The 17,106-nt window shown below is 60.5% G+C and overlaps 1 protein-coding gene across 3 annotated transcripts; it reads right to left on the bottom strand.

The window, feature by feature from the left end:
- Window positions 1-208: 208 nt before the first annotated feature.
- On the bottom strand, window positions 209-16,441 carry ARHGAP4 (Rho GTPase activating protein 4). Of its 3 annotated transcripts, XM_081793134.1 has the most exons (22): window positions 16,279-16,440; window positions 12,103-12,310; window positions 11,854-12,016; window positions 11,569-11,631; window positions 11,084-11,266; window positions 10,310-10,438; window positions 10,007-10,228; window positions 5,007-5,108; window positions 4,672-4,863; window positions 4,490-4,574; window positions 4,197-4,224; window positions 3,846-3,948; window positions 3,155-3,215; window positions 2,965-3,042; window positions 2,748-2,882; window positions 2,530-2,635; window positions 2,200-2,433; window positions 2,039-2,112; window positions 1,765-1,948; window positions 1,537-1,629; window positions 1,134-1,248; window positions 209-725 (listed from the first exon to the last, which is right to left on the bottom strand). In XM_081793134.1, exons 1-22 carry the CDS (start codon window positions 16,343-16,345, stop codon window positions 495-497), a joined length of 2,856 nt encoding a protein of 951 aa, XP_081649260.1. In that variant the 5' UTR covers window positions 16,346-16,440; the 3' UTR covers window positions 209-494. The 3 variants fall into 3 exon arrangements, with proteins under 3 accessions (XP_081649260.1, XP_081649261.1, XP_081649262.1); XM_081793135.1 differs by lacking the exon at window positions 1,537-1,629 and having other exon boundaries at window positions 16,279-16,441; XM_081793136.1 differs by lacking the exon at window positions 1,134-1,248 and having other exon boundaries at window positions 632-725; window positions 16,279-16,441.
- Window positions 16,442-17,106: the final 665 nt, after the last annotated feature.

Below are 17,106 nucleotides of genomic sequence, written 5' to 3'. Positions count from 1 at the left end.
TCGGGGTAACAGTGGTCGTAGGGCAGCGTGGAAAGACCTTCTGAGACTGCCCCCCTCAACACACGTGCACAGCTCGGGAACCCCCCACATGGGTGCAGGCCCCCAAACCACACGGTCCGGGCAGGGGCCACTCGGTGCTGAGCACCCGGCATCTGACCCTGCCACCGCCTGTGCAGCCTCCCGAGACAGAAAAGGGGCTCGCACGGAGTCAGCGCACAGGACTTTATAAACAGCGGCCAACGCCTGCCCACCTCCACCAGGCTGGCACCCTCAGCTGAGGCAGAGAGCAGCCTGGGCGCCCACCGCCCGACAGTCACCGACAAGCCCGCCTGGCAAAAGCCCCTCAGCCTCGGCCTCCTTCCTCAGCTGCCTCCCAAAGGGGCCCGAGCTGGGGCTGGGGCAGGCAGGGGGGCGTTGGGGTGGCTGTACCCTCCTCTGCAGAGGGGACAAGAGCAGGAGCCCAGCGCTTGCTGGACAGGCCAGGGAGCAGCGCGTCAGTGCTTGAGGGGTGAGTCCAGGCCCTGGGGATGGGACAACGCGGGTGACGCCAGGGCCCCGGGGCCGCGGGAGAAGCCTTTGTTCTTGCCAAGGCGGCTGCAGGCTGGAGGCTTCGCATTGCCGGGTCCGGGGCTGGGGGAGCCGGCGATCGCCGGCCCGAGGCCCTGGCGAGCGGAGGTCTTTCCCAAGAGCTCCTTGAACACGGAGTCCATGGTCTGTGTCACGGCCTAGAGGAGAGAAGAGAAAGGGAGGGCATCTGTTGGGAGCCGCCCCACCTGCCCTGCCCGGTTTCTCTTCTGTCACTTTCGGCGTGGCCGTCACAGCTGCCTCTGGGGACAACAATTCCTCAGCTCAGCCCTGAAGCGGGGACCCCTTCGGTCGCGGCCCAGATCTCCCCTCTTCCTCTCATACCCACTGTCTCCCTGGCCTCCCGGACGGTGCCCACCCGCACCCCACCCTGCCCTGCCCGCCGCACGCCTCCCCTGGGGTCTCCCGGCTGCCCTACCCCACCCTTACCCCTTGGCTCCGGCCCCTCGGGCATTTGCGTCTGTGTGGCCCAGCTCCCTGCCTTGCCCCCGGACTCCTAGGCCTGGCCACGGGGCCACAGCTGGCACGCAGCCAGTCCCCGCTCTCACCTTGTCTACCTCCACGTATCGCTCTGGGGAGGTGGGGACCAAGCAGTGCCGCCTGTGCCCAGCGGGACCCCCGGGTGTGCCCAGAGGGGCGTCAGGCGGGGTGCATGGCTCTGGCCTGCAGGGGACGGACAGTGAGCCTGGCGGCACCTCCTCCCGTGCCAGGGCACGGCCAAGGCAGGGGGAACAGCAAGGCTGGCCCGGTGGGTCCCTCCTGCCCTCCTCCGGCGTCCCTCAGCCGGACGGCCCTCCCCCACCGGGCCCCTGTCCACGCGGCCACAGTCAGACCCCCGCCCCTTCTGACCAGGCGTGGCACTCGGCTCCCCAACCGCAGTGCTCAGGCCGAGGTGAGCGAGGGGGGCCACCACGGCGAGTCCTCCCGAGGAACCACCTTTTCCTTGCTCACCGGTGGGCAAATTCTGTGGCCGGGAGGACACCTGGACTGCTCAGCAGCTCCCCCGTAGCCTGTGGCCCCTGGCCGGCGGCGTGCTTCTCTGCACTGGGGTCAGAGAGACAGCCTGTTGGGAGCGCCCATTCCGGGGGCAGGCCCCGGGGGGCCGGCGGGCTGGGGAAGCGGGGACTCGGGGCAGGGGACGAGCCGAAAAGCTGGCTGAGCGAGAGGCGGCCCACTCACCCTGCGGGCAGCGTGATGTACTTGTGCGGGATGAGTCCCCGGGTGCCCGCGCGCTCGCCCCGCCACCAGTCGCCTGAGGCCCGCTCGAGCAGCCGCAGCACATCCCCGCGCTGGAAGCTCAGCTCCTGGGCCGTGCGGCCCGTGTAGGCGAAGCAGGCCACGGCCTCCACGGCCCCCTCCAGGTCTGGGGAGAAAAGGGGGTCCGAGCTGGGAGGCGGAGCAGGCGGGCGCCCGGGAGGCCGGGCCCTCCTCGTCTCGCAGCTCCCTCACTCACCGTCCTCCTGGGCCGGGGTCCCTGCTTCCAGCTCCGGCTCGTTCTCCCCCGCCAGGCCCTCCAGGTGGGCGTCCCTGAGGTCAGAGGGAGGCGTCTGAGTAGGTGAGGGGGTTCCCCGGTGCTCGGCCCCCGAGCCCGAGCCGGGCCCGCCAAGAGCCTACCCCAGGCAGCTGGTAGAAGGCGGCGCCATGCACTTCTCATAGACGGGGCCGGGCACCAGGCTCACGGGCGGGAAAACCCGCGATGGCTGCACGATGAGCGTCTGCACCAGCTGGTTCACCCGGCCCTGCAGGGCCACCGGGTCCTGCCCCGCGGGCACAGGCAGCAGTGTCGGCCCAAAGCACACAGCCAGGTTGTAGGGGTCCATCATGTTCTCGTCGCTGTACTGAGCCAGGCTGGGGAGCACACACGGGTCACGGGCAGGGAGCTCCCCGCCCGGTGTCCCCTGCACCCCCACGGGCAGCCCTCCTCGTCCCCTAAGGAGCACTCACTGGTTGAGGAAGGTGAAAAGGTAACGCAGGACCACCAGCACGGGTCTGGGCAGCCGGGCCAGCAGTTGGCTCACGAGCTCCACCCGCTCCGCCACGGCCTCCAGCTCTGCGGCCCAGGCCACCGCCCGAGGAGAGGAGCGCGTGAGTGTGACCACGGCCGCCACCGGAGAGCGGCCCCTGCCCCCCACCCCCCAGCCGGCCTCAGGCCCCGGCCTCACCTGCAGAAGCCAGCAGGTCCGCGAACAGGTCCGGCGGGAAGAGCGGGGGGTCCAGGCTCCGGAAGTAGAGCTTCAGCACCCCAGCCACGGAGTCCAGGTCGTGGGCCGTACAGCCTTCCACCAGTGGGTCCTCCCCTGAGGGTGACCGAGGGAGCAGAAGGCCGATTGCAGCGGCTCTAGCTAGCCCCCACGCCCACCCCATCCTGCCGGTCCCTACCTCTCTCGAAAGCGTCGCGGATCTCTGAGACCCGGAGCTGGGCACCTGACACCCGGAAGATGCCCTCGTGCTGCAGGCCTGAGGGAGGATGAGAGGGGACGGGCGCTGAGTCCCGCCCCCCACCCCGCCAGGCTCCGGTGCCGGGTGCCGGGCGCCAGGCCGGCAGTAGGAGGGCCCGGGGGTGGCTTACCATTCAGGTTAATGAAGCGGACACAGCTCTCCACCACCAGGGGCACGGGCTGGCCTGAGCTCTGGGAACAGAGAGGGTGTTCACGTCACTGTCCCTCCTTGTCATCTGCTCACTTGTATTTGCTCTTAACGATCCATTATGGCTATCGGCAACGACGTGTGGCACGCGGTTTGTGAGAGTCGCTCCCACGTGTCTGATATCCCTGGGGCCATTCTAGGCCTTACACTGTTTGCTGCTTAAAGTTGGCCGGTAAAAGTGCAACCAGATTCTCTACGTTGACCTGGAATCAGGTGACATTGCAAAACTCACATTTGTTCACTTAAGTAGCCCCCTGCTTCTTTTCAATACGTACAAAGTGCGTCATCACGTCATAAAAAAGGCTAGTGCTGTTTCTTCTTTTCAGACCTTTCTCGCCTCCCTCATTTCACTTTCTAGGGTCCCCAGTACCGTGCTAGCCAGAAGTGGGGCTTGTGGGCTCAACTCGTTGTGCATCCCCGCCCGAGGCTTTCTGTAGGTGGCTGATACTAGTGAAAGATGTTCCCTTCCATCAGTGGAGGCCGGACAAGGCCCATCCAAGAAGGGACAGTTGACCGGTCATCGGCAACGGAGGACACGGGAGCCCCGGGCTGGACAGAAACCAACATGCAGGGGAGGGCCTGAGCACAGCTGCACTGTGAGGCAGGGCCAGTACCTGGATAAACTTCTCCATGTCTCCCCCGAAGAGTTTCTGGTTATACTGGGAGCTGGGGCGGGGCTGGCGGCTCTTCTGGAGTTTTCTCTGTGTGTACTGGGTCCTGGGGGGCAACGGAAGCTGGCTCGGAGGGGAGGGGGCATGGAGGACAGGATGTCCCGCCCCCTGGCCGAGGCACACGGGGCCCTGGAGCCCGCGAGGTATTCCAGAACCCGATGGGCAAAGTGGAAAATTGAAGCCGTGGGACAATGCGCAGCAGAGGTGGGCCGCAAGGAGGCGGGGTGCGGACACTGAAGCCTGGCCCCCGCGGCACAGCAACTCCTCCGAAGCAGCCCCGAGTGAAGCACTCACCGAGACGCCTCCCACTCCTCCTTGTCACCTGGGGAGGAGAAAACATTGCTGTGCGTCTTGGGCCAGCAGGTCCTCAATGCACCGCACAGACAAAGGCATGGCCCGAAGGTCAAGGGTGGTGGCCAGATAGGGACCGGGACCCTTGCCCGGCTAGCCCCTGCATGCCGACCAACCTCTCCGGGCAGAGAGGAACGTGGGCTGGCTGGGGTTCCCGGGCAGGAAGGCTGAGGGCAGGTGCCACTCCTGGCCCTGGGGGTGGGGAGGAAGCGGCCAAGGGCCGGACGGGGACCCACCTCGCTGAATGGCCTCCTGCAGTTTCTCATGCTTGGCCTGCAGCTTGGCGAGGATGCTTCGTCCACTCAGGTACTCCTGGAGCTTCTGGGAAGCCCCGAGAAGAGCCCGGAGTTGTAATCCCTGCTCCGGGCCCTTCCAGCGCCCTGCCTGTGCCCCTGCCCCTGCGCCCCCGGGGCCGCACCGTGACGTAGAAGGTCTCAGTCTCCTGCTGCTGGCCCCGCCTCCGGCCAGCCTGCCGAGAACCCGGATCCGAGCTGGTGGACTTGAGGGACTCGGTGGAGGGGCTGGCTTGGAAAGAGTCAAGCACGTCCCCATCTTCCGACGCCACCACCTCCAGTAAGGCCTGCAGCGTGGCCTTCAGAGTCTTGCTCACCTAAGGAGAGGACGGCACCAGGGGAGGAAGCAATGGGGCACAACCGAGGGACAGGAAGTCCAGGTCGGAAGGGAAGGGGAGGGGAGGCCATGGCCACCTGGCTCCACGTCTTCAGTCCCGAGTCCCCACCGGAGCGCGCATACCTCCTCCGTCTCGATGGTCTGTCGGTCCAGGCGGCTCTGGATATTCTGGGCCCTGGGCAGGATCTCGTCCCGCAGTTCTATTTCCACCTGGATCTCAGCCACCTGTGTGGGGCAGCGTCCAGGGCACTGAGGGCTGAGCCTGGGGACAGAAAGCTCAGACGTGGAAGTGGGGCTGGGCAGCGGGCACGAGGGAGGCATGCACGTTTCCTCTGCCTCGGCGGCTGCTGTCCAGAACCACCGATCCACGCGCCGTGATACACCCGCTCCGGAAGACGCTAAGGGCCCCTCCCCAAGAGACAGGAGCACGCATGTGTGAAGACGCTGGGGGCAGCACTCCTTGTAACAGCCCCCAGACAGGAGCAGCCCGAGCATGTACCAGCAGATGAAAGGGTAAGCAAGTGTGTCACATCCGTACAGTGTAATGTCACTCAAGCCACAAAAACGAACGGTGTCCTGGCTGCCCCACGCTATGATGCAGGTGAGCCCGGAAGACATTCTGCTAAGTGAAAGAAGCCAGACAGAAAAGGCACATGTCGTATGCTTCCGTGTGCATACAATTCCAGAAGAGGCAAATCCACAGAGACAGAAAGCAGATGAGCAAGGGGCGCCTGGGTGGCTCAGTCGGTTGAGCATCCGACTCTTGATTTCAGCTCAGGTCACGATCTCATAGTTTGCGAGTTCGAGCCCCGTGTCGGGCTCTGCGCTGGCGGTACAGACCTGCTTGGGATTCTCTCTCCCCCTCTCTTTCTGCCCCTACCCTGCTCTCTTGCATACTCTCTCTCCCCAAAATAAATAAACATTAAAAAAAAAAAACACATCATAAAGAGAATGGAAAGTTACACAGTGAGATGAGTGGGTGCCAGGGACTGGGGAGTGACTGCTTAATGAGTCCAAGGCTTCTTTTTAGGAGTGAACGTGTTTTGGAAGGAGATAGTGGTGATGGTTGCGTAACTCTGCATATATTCTAGAACCCACTGAATTGCACACTTTAAATGGGTAGATGACATGGTATGCGGCTCATACCTCAATAAAGCAGTTCATTATTTCTTTAAGTTTATTTATTTTGAGACAGGGCAGTGGGGAGCAGAGAGAGAGGGAGACAGAGAGAATGTCAGGCAATCCTCTGCACTGTCAGCACTGAGTCCAATGCGGGGCTCAAAGTCATGAGCCATGAGATCGTGACCTGAGCCGAAGTCGGACGCTCAACCGACTGAGCCACCCAGGCGCCCCCTGGAAGAGATTTGCACACTTGTGTTCACCGCAGGAGGACTCACAGCAACCAAAAGGAGGAACCAACCCAAGTGTCTATCAACGGATGAATTGATAAGCAAAATGTGATCTGTCCACAGAATATAACATTATTCAGCCTTAAAAAGAAAGGAGGGGCTCAGTCCTGGGTGGCTCAGTCCATTAAGCGTCCGACTTTGGCTCAGGTCATGATCTCACCATTCATGAGTTCGAGCCCCACGTCAGGCTCGGTGCTGACAGCTCAGAGCCTGAAGCCTGCTTCAGATTCTGTGTCCCCCTCTCTCTGTTCCTCCCCTGCTCGCACTCTGTCTCTCTCTCTCTCTCTCTCAAAAATAAATAAAGATTAAAAAAAATTAAAAAAGAAAAAAAAAGAAAGGAGATCCTAGGTGGCTCAGTCGGTTAAGCACCAGGCTCTTGATTTTGGCTTAGGTCACGATCGCACAGTTCATGGAATCGAGCCCCAAATTGTACTCTGCGGAGACAACACAGAGCCTCCTTGGGATTCTCGGGCTCTCTCTCTCTGTCCCTCCCCAGCTCGAGCTCTTTCTCTCTCTCTCAAAATAAACATTTGAAAGAAAGAAAGAAAGAAAGAAAGAAAGAAAGAAAGAAAGAAAGGAAGGAAGGAAGAAAGAAAGGTAGGGCACCTGAGTGGCTCAGTCAGTTGGGCGTCCTACTTGGGCTCAGATCATGATCTCATGGTTCATGAGTTCAGGCCCCATATTGGACTCACTGCTGACAATGCAGAGTTCGCTTCAGATCCTCTGTTCCCCTCTCTCTGCTCCTCCCCCGCTTGTGCTCTCTCTCAAAAAAAAAAGGAAGGAGTTGCTGTCACAGGCTACAACATGGATGAACCTTGAGGACACTATGCTGAATGAAACCAGCAAGTCACAATAGACAAATACAGTATGATTTCACTTGTGTGAGTGATCTAGAGTAGTCTAGAGCTAGACCTAAATTCACAGAGACAGGAAGTAGGATGGTGGGCACGGAGGGGGGGGTTGGGGAAGGGGGAGTTAGTGTCTAATCAGGACAGAGTGTGGTTTGGGAAGATGGAAAAGTTCTGGAGACATGAGTTCCAGCCCCACATTGGGTGTAGAAATTATTTAAAAATACACACACACACACACACACACACACACACACACACACATTTAAAGTGGTAAATTTCATGTATATTTTACCATAAAAATAAAATTAAAAAAGTCTCTTCAGGCCCTAGGGAACACTGACGTTAGAAGACCCTCGCTCAAACCCATACAATTAGCAGCAAACTAGAGATCTGCCCTCTAGAAAGGATAAATCAGAGGGATTCTGGACTTAGGGACAGTAGTCACTGCCAAAGAAGGGGACAAAACTTCCTAGTGATGAGAAAGAATAAAGCAGCCACTGCCATCTGGAGCTGCCCAGATGGGACTGGGTGTTATCCTACTGAACATAAGGAATGTCACAGAGCATCAACATCACACAAGGTCCCTCTGTGACCACGATAGGGGAAGACCAAAGCAAGACCACCCCATCATGACATGTGAGGGCAGACCAAAACAAGAACTCTGTCCCAGCCACAAAAACGGCCAAACCTCCCTCTGTTTGGGCTACTACGAGTAACGGCTGCCTTCGCGTCCCTTCATCCCCCACCCCACCCCCACCTCTTGCCTCCCAGATAAGATTTATGAACACCTCCGATCGGAGTTACCCCTGCTTCCTCACAGTATCTAGGCCAGAGCTGAGTCCCTCCCCCAAATCCCCTAAACTCAGCCCCAGTCCTACTGACCCTTTCTAGCACCCTCTTCCCAGGACACCTGCCAACTCCCCACCATGGAGGTCTCCCTCAAAGTAATGGTCTGAGTCCCTGAGGGGAAGCCCTCTGTTGACAAGCTCTGTTTGTGCACATCACATATCTTTAAAAAATTTTTTTTATTATTTATTTTTGAGAGAGCGCAGGTCGGGGAGGGGCAGAGAAAGAGGCAGACAGAATCCCAAGCAGGCCCCAAGCTGTCGGCACAGAGCGCACCTCAGGGCTTGAACTCACGAACCGTGAGATCATGACTCGAGCTGAAACCAAGAGTGGACGCTTAACCCACTGAGCATGTCAACTACCTAATCCACCCCTCAGTGCTTCCTCTTAAATATGAACTGATGGCCAAGAGTTGCCAGCCATGTGAGGGAAGCTCTAAAATGAAAGAGAAAGATGAAAGCAAGCTTTTTTAAAAACTGCAAGAACAAAGAAATTGCAGGGAGCAGAGAAAAATGTCAAGAAAACAAAAATGAACATTTCAGAATGATTGGAGATGATATTATATCCGTGAAACAAGAACAAAGGGTTATTTTAAATTGGAATTTGGACAACAAAACAGAACTCTTAGAAACAAAAACTGTGAAAGTAAATTGTTTTAAAAAGTCAACGAGGGGTTGAAGAAATCACTAAGGAAGCAGAATTAAAAGGAATAGAGGTTGGGGAATAGGAAAGAGAAAAGATAAGAAAATTAGAGAACCAACCCATGGAGTCCAGCAACCAGTTACAAGAATCCCTGAAAGTGAGAGAAAAGTTAAGAAGTTAAGTTAAAAAGTTAAGAAGAGGAAGTGATCGAAGGGATAATATGAGCCCCAAACCTAAGGACACACGATTTTACAGTGACAGCACCCAGCAGTTGTCCAGCAGGGAGAAGGAAACAGGATCCCCAAAGAACATCATTGTACAATTTTACAAGGGGGGAAGAGACTCCTAAAAGCTTCGGGGAGAAAACTTGCAGGCCACACACAAGTATCAGAAATCAGAATGGCATTGGGTTTCTCACCTAAGCACTGAAATCCTAGAGCGATGCCCTTACCAGTCTAAGGGGAAAATTTTTTTCAACTCTGAATTCTATATCCAGCTAAACTACCAATCGATTTCAAGGATAGAATCCAGGCATTTTCAGACAAGCGGAGTCACAGATTGCCCGCGGGGGCGGGGGGTGGGGGGGCGGAGGAGGGCAGAGGGTGAGGAGAGGGTGGCGGGGCTGAGCAGTAGCCGGCCCTGGGAGGAAGTCGGTAGAAAAGCAACTAGCAGGCTGCTGTGAAGTTGAACACAGGGAGGGCAGCCCCAGAAGCAACAGCCAGAACACTGGGAGGTGGCTGTTTCTGGGGAGTGGAATCGGGAACAGAAAGGGTGAGTCAGAGAACTGCTATGTGGCATCGTAAGCCTTGAGTAACATTTGACTTTTTCAACTGTGACTCGGGTCAAAATACAGAGTAAAAAGCTAACAGCTCCGTGTAACCCCAGGCCGTTCAGTGCCCTCCAGGATAAACTGGTAGAGGAAAAAATAGCTCAGAGACCAAGGAAAAGACGCTAGCTATATTCTACTGCTGCTTTGGTTCATTTCCCCTCAACCTTGAATTACGAAATGTCAAAGCATGCAGAACATCTGGAAGAGGAGTATATGGACAGCCATATGCCCACCTAGTACCTGTGTCAACCTGGTGATCTTTTTGCTGTGTTTGTCCTGGTGCGGACGTATGCGTTCATTGGCTGAACTGCAGAAGTGAGCGGCACAAGTTTGCTCGCTTCAAACGCAAGTGGCCAAACTTACGGGGAGCCTCGTTTGCCTCGAGGACATTGAATGAGGGCTGAGCAATCAGCTGCGTGCAGGAGTTGCGACTCCCGAGCCAAGTGGAACTCATCTGACTGGACCACTGTGACAACAGAGACCAGAGAGCACAGAGCCCTTTGCCTCGCTGCTTGGCGCATGAGGGGCAGGCGCCGTGACCCTCACCTCATCTCCCTCGTGGGGCTGGTAGTCGAAACGCAGCGGGGGACAGAAGGCGACTGCGTGCACCTCCAGAACCTTGGCCTTGTCCCCTGGAGGATCTAGGGCCTCCACCGCCTCTTCCAGGCTGCCGAGACCCTGCGTCTGGGAGGCCTGGGTGCGGGTCTCGGCAGCCGTGTAGCTCCGGAGCACCTGGCCCAGGGCTAAGTGGAATCCTGTGTCACAGCACTGGGGAGGAAGCAAGAACGCGGCTCAGGGTGGGCCCCGGGGCACGGGGCACCGGGCGCAGCCTGCCCGCCTGGCACTCACATCCATGAGATCCAAGACGTCGTGCAAGTAGTAGTTGCTGACGGCAGCATTGACGCTGGCCAGGCTGAGCAGGTACTCGTTGCGAGCCTTTGTGCACTTGACTTTATGCTCCAAGAACTTGGCCTGACGCTGCTCAAGACCGCACAAGTACACCAGGGTCACCTACTCGGCCAGCCGGCCCCCATCTCAGGCCTTCCCTGGGATCTCCACCTCCACACCCCATCTGCGTGCGGACCTCTGCCCCTGATGTCCCACAGGGCCCTCAAACGAATGGCCCAGAAGTCGCAATGTCCTCCCCTGCCCCACCCCGTGACGCATGAACTCGGGCCGGCAACCCCAGGTGCGCCTCAGCTCCTCCTGGCTCGGGGCCTCCCCATCCTTTCAGGGGCCACCTCAAACGCTCTCTCCCCGCACGTTGGCCAATCACCCATGCCACGCGTCCTCTTGCCCCTCTGCAACCTGCTGGCACCGTGCGAGGCCGGGTGGCTGGGTGGGCGGACAGCCTCGGGAGCACCAAAGCTCTCTTGACTCCAGCTGGGTAGGGGAGAGCTGGGAGCACAGGGCAGACTGTTCTCCTGCCCCCGCGTCTACCACCCCAGCTTGAGGAGCCGTCCAAAGCCAGGAGAGCTGACCGGAGCTCCGTGGCTGTCCTCTCCCCAGTCCGACGTTCCCCATCCACACACCACCTCCCGGCAGGCCCCAGTGAGGGCCAGGGACTCGCAGGGACAAAGGCCAGAACCGGAGCCTTCGAAGACGGGCGCCCTCCAGACCCACCTTCTCCACCAGCCGCCCTCCCTTCTTGAGGGAGCTCTTGCGGACAGGGCCCGCCTCATTGGTGGCCGTGGCGGCGGTGGTGGCGGTGCGGCCCGCCCGCTTCTCCTCTTGCCGCTCAGCCTCCCGGAGCTTGGCCTCAGCATTGACGCTCTCCATGTGGTACACGTGGTACGTCTTCTTGGCCTGCAGGGAGGAGCGAGGCCAAGCCGCCCTGCTGAAGGCCACGGCCACAGCCAGGCCGCCCCGTCCTCCCCCCCCACCCCCACCCGGGGCCATCTGGGATTCAGACCCGGGAGGTAGCCAATCCCGCGTGAGCGCTCAGCCTAACCACCCTGTGCCCAGAGCAGAGAGAGAGGGCTGTGCTCTCGGTCCCCAAACCCCAGGTCTGTCCCGGCCTCTCGATCCTCTGATCCTTGAGCCCGGCTTGGGGAGATGTGATATGATGGCCTCCCTGTGCCCGGGGGCGGGCCCTGCCCTGTCCTCACCGTCTGAAGCTCGGACACCACCTCCAGGAGCTCCTCCTGCAGCTGCTGCTCCAGATCCTTGGTCTGAGGACGAGAATGTGACCACAGCACTGCCCCAGCACAGCAGCTGCAGACCCGGGGGCGGGGGGGGGGGGGGGGGGGGGGCAGGGGGGTGCTGACAGCGGCACTCAAGGCTCCACCTGGCTCCCCAGGCCTGGCGCCCAGCCCACCCGGCCCCGCCCGCCTAGACCCTGAGGCCGTCCACACCTCCCTTGCTGCCTGCCAGGCCCGGGGCGAAGGCCTTACCTTCTTGACTATGCGCCCCACATCCTCCGCGATGTGACTCAGGCGCTGGGCCAGGGGCCCGGCCAGCACCTCGCTGAGGGTGGCGCTCTCCCGGCTCTGCTGCCGCGTATGCTGCAGCAACACGGCCCAGCAGTGCAGGGGCGACAGCAGGGACGGCTCCTTCCTGGGGCAGAGGGGCACTCAGACCGGGAGCCGGGGGGAGGCGGGCTTCGGGCTCTACCGTGGCCACCCCACCCCTCGAGTACCCACCGGAAGCTTTGGTGCTCCCGGCCGCCGCCCCCCAGGCGGCCGCCTCGGCTGGAGAAGCGCTCGGCCAGTTTGTCCAGGCCCCGGGAGTACTCCAGCTCCACTTCGGCGCGCCGCCGCATGAACTCGGCCAGCTCCTGCAGCAGGTCCCGCCGCAGCTCGCCCTGCAGCTCCAGGCAGCGCAGCTGCTCGCTCAGCTGCCAGCGCATCTCTGCGAGGGACCGTGGCTCAGGCCCGGCCACGGCCTGAGCGCCCCCCCCCCCCCACCGTGGCTGCCCCCCCAGACGGAGGAGGAGGGGAAGGACACTGGCCCCCCGGCGGGGGGCACGCTGGGCTCAGGGCAGTCCGGGGTGGGGAGGGGGAAGGGGCCTCTGGGCTAAGGCTAAAGGGAACCAGCCAGGCCCAAGCAGTTGAAGAACAGGAAGGCTGTTGCGGGCAGACGGGCAGCGGGGCCGATCCGGGGTGGTGGGAACCTGTCGCGACGGTGGGAACCCACAGCTGCCCCAGTGCCATCTGGCCCTGTCCCTAGCCAGGTGCCTTTCAACTGGGCTTCTCGTCACTCCGTGGTTCCTGGAAAGCCCCTGAGCTGTGCGTCCTGCCACTTCCTGCCCTTCGGGAGCCCCGGACCCCAGGCAGGGTGGCGGCCGCGCCGGGGCAAGGCTGCCGGGGCGCTCTGCCGAACCTGCGGCGAACTTGTGGCCACCAGTGGCCTCAGTGGCCGGGAAGCGTGCCCTTGGCCCCTCACGGGGAAAGGGCAGCCCCCTCGGCGGGGCCAATGGCCAGAGCAAGCTGGCTGGGGCTGACAAGGGAAAGGGACTGAGGGAGTTGGCCTGCTTTCAGTCTCCAGTTTCCACCCCCGGCACCCACCCACAGGGCACCCCACCCCCACCTCCTGGCAGAGGCGCCACGCCCAGGGCCCCCACACCGCTGGCTTTTGACACCTTATCGCGGGCTTGATTTGGCAACACTGCTCTCGCCACGAAAGCAAAGATCCGCCTGAATGACACACTTAACCTGCTACAAACACCTTCTGCCACCCACCGGGCGCCCAGGTGGGCACGGGGGCTCCCGGGTCACAAGTCCCGGCCCGGGCTTCAGGCAAAAGGGTCGCCCACTTATTTATCTCCGTCCGTGTGCCCAGGGAGGGACATTAATCGATTTCTCCATTCCACAGAATGTTGATTACATACCCAGTCTGTGCCAGGCATGTTCCAGACGCGGAGACAGTGTGACAGAGGGCTGACCAAGTGCTTGCCCTCACAAAGCCAGGATGGGAAAGGGGGTGCAGATCACAAGGGGCCACACACATACTAGAACGTCCAGGAGCACGGTGTGCTGAGGAGGCAAACCCAGCAAGGTGAGAGCAGAGCTGGAGGTGAGGGCAGGGAGGGGTCCTTCTAGAGGGGGGCCAGGAGCTGAAGGAGGTGACACAGGGGGCGTGGGCCGTTGGAACCAGGGTGGCTGGAGCAAGCCGTGGGCACACGCAGATGGCACAGGGCCCGTGGTCAGGGAAGGACTTCCAGCCAGTCACTGAGAGAGAGAGGAGACACAGCAGCCGGGCACCACGGTCCGGCTCCCCCTGGGCTGCCATGGGGAGGCCAGGCAGAGGTCAGGTGACCTCTCCGGTGGTGGAGAGAAAGTGCCCAGCTCCAGTGGCAGCTCCAGAGCCGCTCTAGGCAGAAGACAGCGAGGCCTCAGACCAGGGAGCAGGTGAGGGAGGAGGTGAGAAGCAGCAGGGGCCCAGGTCCACTGAAGAAACTGCCCTGCAAACAGCTCAGCGCCTGTCCTCCTTGCATTTGTGTCCTGCCAGTGACTTCCCAGGGGCCGTGGGCGTGGTGCCGCCTCCGTGGGTACCGCTTGCCGGCATCCCCATCTCCTTGTCTGCTCTCCCTTTAGAGAAGGTGTCTGTCTTTCTTTCTTTCTTTCTTTCTTTCTTTCTTTCTTTCTTTCTTTCTTTCTTTTTCTTTTAATTTTTATTTATTTGAGAGAGAGGGAGAATGAGCAGGGAAGGAGCAGAGAGAGAGGGAGACCCAGAGTCCGAAGCAGGCTCCAGGCTCCGAGCTGTCGGCACAGAGCCCGACACGGGGCTCGAACCCACGAACCAAGAGATCATGACTTGAGCCGAACTCAGATGGTGGGGGGGGGGGGGGTGCTTCCTGACAGGAAAGCCGCTGCAGAGCAGGGCAGGGCTGAGTGACCCAGTCCACTCACAGCCTCTGAGGCCGGGCTCCAGCGGCTGGCTCTCCGCTCCAGGCGCCAGGGGGAGCGGGCTCTATGCCACCTGCAATCTGGGGATTCGTCACCGAATCAGGGCAACATTTTTGAGATCAAAGTGAATCTCATTTCATTCCAAGAAAGATCTGAAATGTCCCCACTCACCTCACCTTCCTCTGGTGTCTGCCCCACCCTCCCAGAGCACCAGGTCCCTGGAGACCAATTACAACCGAACAGTGCTGAACAAAACAGCACGCCAGCCGGCTTCATTTTTTCTTCAGGGCAGCCGTGCCTCGGTTAGATACGCTGGTTGTGTCGAGTAGACCGGGGACTGAGCATGACCTGAACGCAGCGAGCTGGTGCCCAGTCCCCGGCCTCGGCCGGCACTCTCCAGCTCTCAGATCTCAGCCCAAATGCACTCATCATCAACCCTTTCCCGACCTCCTCCCAATCTAGCTCTGGCCCTCCTCCCACCCCCTTCCTCCACCTCTGCGCTCTCCCCTTTTAGAGTGGCCAGCATCATTCTGGAACCTAATCGTGTTAGAGGACGTTTGCTGTCTGAGGGCAGGGACTGGTTCTCTTTTGCTCAGCGCTGTATTCCCAGGGCCTGGGACAGAAAAGCTGCGTGCAAAACAGCTGTGGAAAGGAAGGATGGAATCCACATAGGCCTGAATTGCAGAGCTGAGCCTCAGGCCCCACCAGCACTTCCTGTGAGCAAGGCATACGGTCTCACTTCTGCTGACCGAAACCACGACTGTGCTGACCTTTCACAATTTAGGGTGTCAAGACAGTGATCCTGTTTTTTTTTTCAGCATGGTAAAAAGTTTTTTTGGGGGGGAGGATGGGTTTACAAGCTAAAGTCACTGGAGGCCTTGCTCAAATACCCAATTTTTCAGTGTGAATTAACCGACCCATATTTGCTGACTGAAGAGTTTCCAAAGCCCTTCAGCCTCCTGACGTTTTGGGGAAACGGGTTGGGGGGTCATTCTCTCCACCTGCCGAGCTGGCACGCCCTGCAAAGTCACCTCAAGTTGGCTCCGGGCAGCAAGAGCTACCAGAGGGGAGGACCCAGGCACACTTTGGCGGAAACTGCTCGCGTTGGTTAATTGTGGTGGAACCTGCATCTCTGGGTTGGAAGGAATTTCAAAGGTCATCTCCGTGTCCCTCGGAGGAACCGTGACCGTGTGCAAGGCACTTCCCCTGAGGTTCGGTTTCCTTCGTCGGGAAAACAGAGCGATTGAGAGTCATATATGGAGGGTCACACATCTGAAGACACGGGGAAATTTTAGGGCCCCAACTTGGATTGCTACCTGCTTTCCTTCGCAAGAGTCACGGTGCCCTGAGTAAGACCGACAGCAAATTTGCAAAGCTGATTTGCATGAGATTTGCACAAAGTGTTTCTCAGAACCCAAGGAAGTCCACCCTCAGAAGGCTTCGAAGCTGGCCCCGCTATATCTCTAAGTGCCGGTTTCATCCTCAGACAGCGGCCCTCAACTCTGAGCCACCTCGGTGCCCACCAGAGGGCCAAAAACTGGTTTCAAGGCAAAGCCATCACTACTCCAGCCACCTAGGCACGCAGACTCCCTTACCTCGGCCTCCCCAGCAAAACTGAGGTGTTCGATTTCACTGTGGCTAGAATGCCACTTTCAAGGGGCCCCCTTCCCTCCTCGGGCTCCTTGGGTGAGGTGCAGGGGGACCCAAGGAGGGCAGAGCGACCAAAGGAAGGGAGGGAAGAAGGAAGGGGGAACAGCCCGCGGTTGAGGCCAAGGGGAGGCGGAGAGGCGGGCAAGAGGCTCGGGCTCCCTCCCTCAACCCCCTCCGGAGGTCGCGGGGGGGGGGGGGGGGGGAGGGGAGGGGGGGGTTGGGGGGGGGCCGGGGAGCGGAGCAGCGGGCCCTGGGCCAGCGGCGGGACTTTTCCGGGTCTCCTCAAGGGAACCGGGCCGGCAGCGCCCAGCGCCCTCTCACCTTTGACTTGCGCCTCATACTCGGCCTGCGGCCCCCGCTCCCGGCGCAGCTTCCCATGCGCGGCCATGGCTTCCGGGCGGCCGCGCCGTCGAGCCCCGCTGCTCCCACGCGGCCGCGAGCGGGCCGGGCGCCGGGACCTGGGGCTCTGCAGCCAGCACCCTGCTCTGGCTCCGCCTCGCCCCGCCCCTCCCCCTCCCCACGGCTCCCGGGGCGGGGCGGGGCGCCCCCCCCTCCCCTGCCTGGCGCCACCCGCGAGGGGTTCCTGCCTGGCAGGGTCCCGCTACGGCTGGACCTTGCTGCCCCCTCGTGCTGAGCGCTGGGCACACACCTGGGCTGCCCGTGCCCAATGCTCAGCTGCCAGGCAGCCAGGGCCAGTGTGAGGGCCTCAACGTTCCAGGAAGCTGGCAGCCCCCAGAAGCTGTCTGCTCACCGCGGCCCAACCACACCCTTCACAGCACGGCCCCGGGGCCCTCAATGCCGGTGGGCAGCGCTACCGTAGCTGCTCCGGGCCCTGGACGCCCCTGGGTCACCTGCTTCCCCCAGACTCCCAGGACATCAGATGGGACCTACCCATCTCCACTGCCAGCCCTGAGAGATAAGTGTATGCCTGGAGAGGCTGGTGGGAAGTTCCCAGGGTGGGTGGGGGAAGGAAAGTCAGCGCCAGAGAACAGAACCTCGGCCATTGTTCCCTCGGCACCCCCCCCCCCCCCGCCCTTGTTTTGAGGAGAGCAGGGTTTGGCTAAGGTTCCCCTTCAGCTCAACCCCATAGGGAGGAACAAGCCTCATTTCCCCATAGGTAGTTACCACTTCCTACCACTTCCTGCTGCC

This window comes from Panthera onca, chromosome X, assembly GCF_046562875.1.
Source record: "Panthera onca isolate mPanOnc1 chromosome X, mPanOnc1 haplotype 2, whole genome shotgun sequence".
Taxonomy (NCBI): domain Eukaryota; kingdom Metazoa; phylum Chordata; class Mammalia; order Carnivora; family Felidae; genus Panthera; species Panthera onca.
Note: the sequence above shows the minus strand (reverse complement) of the source record. Positions and strands in the feature narration are given on the sequence as shown.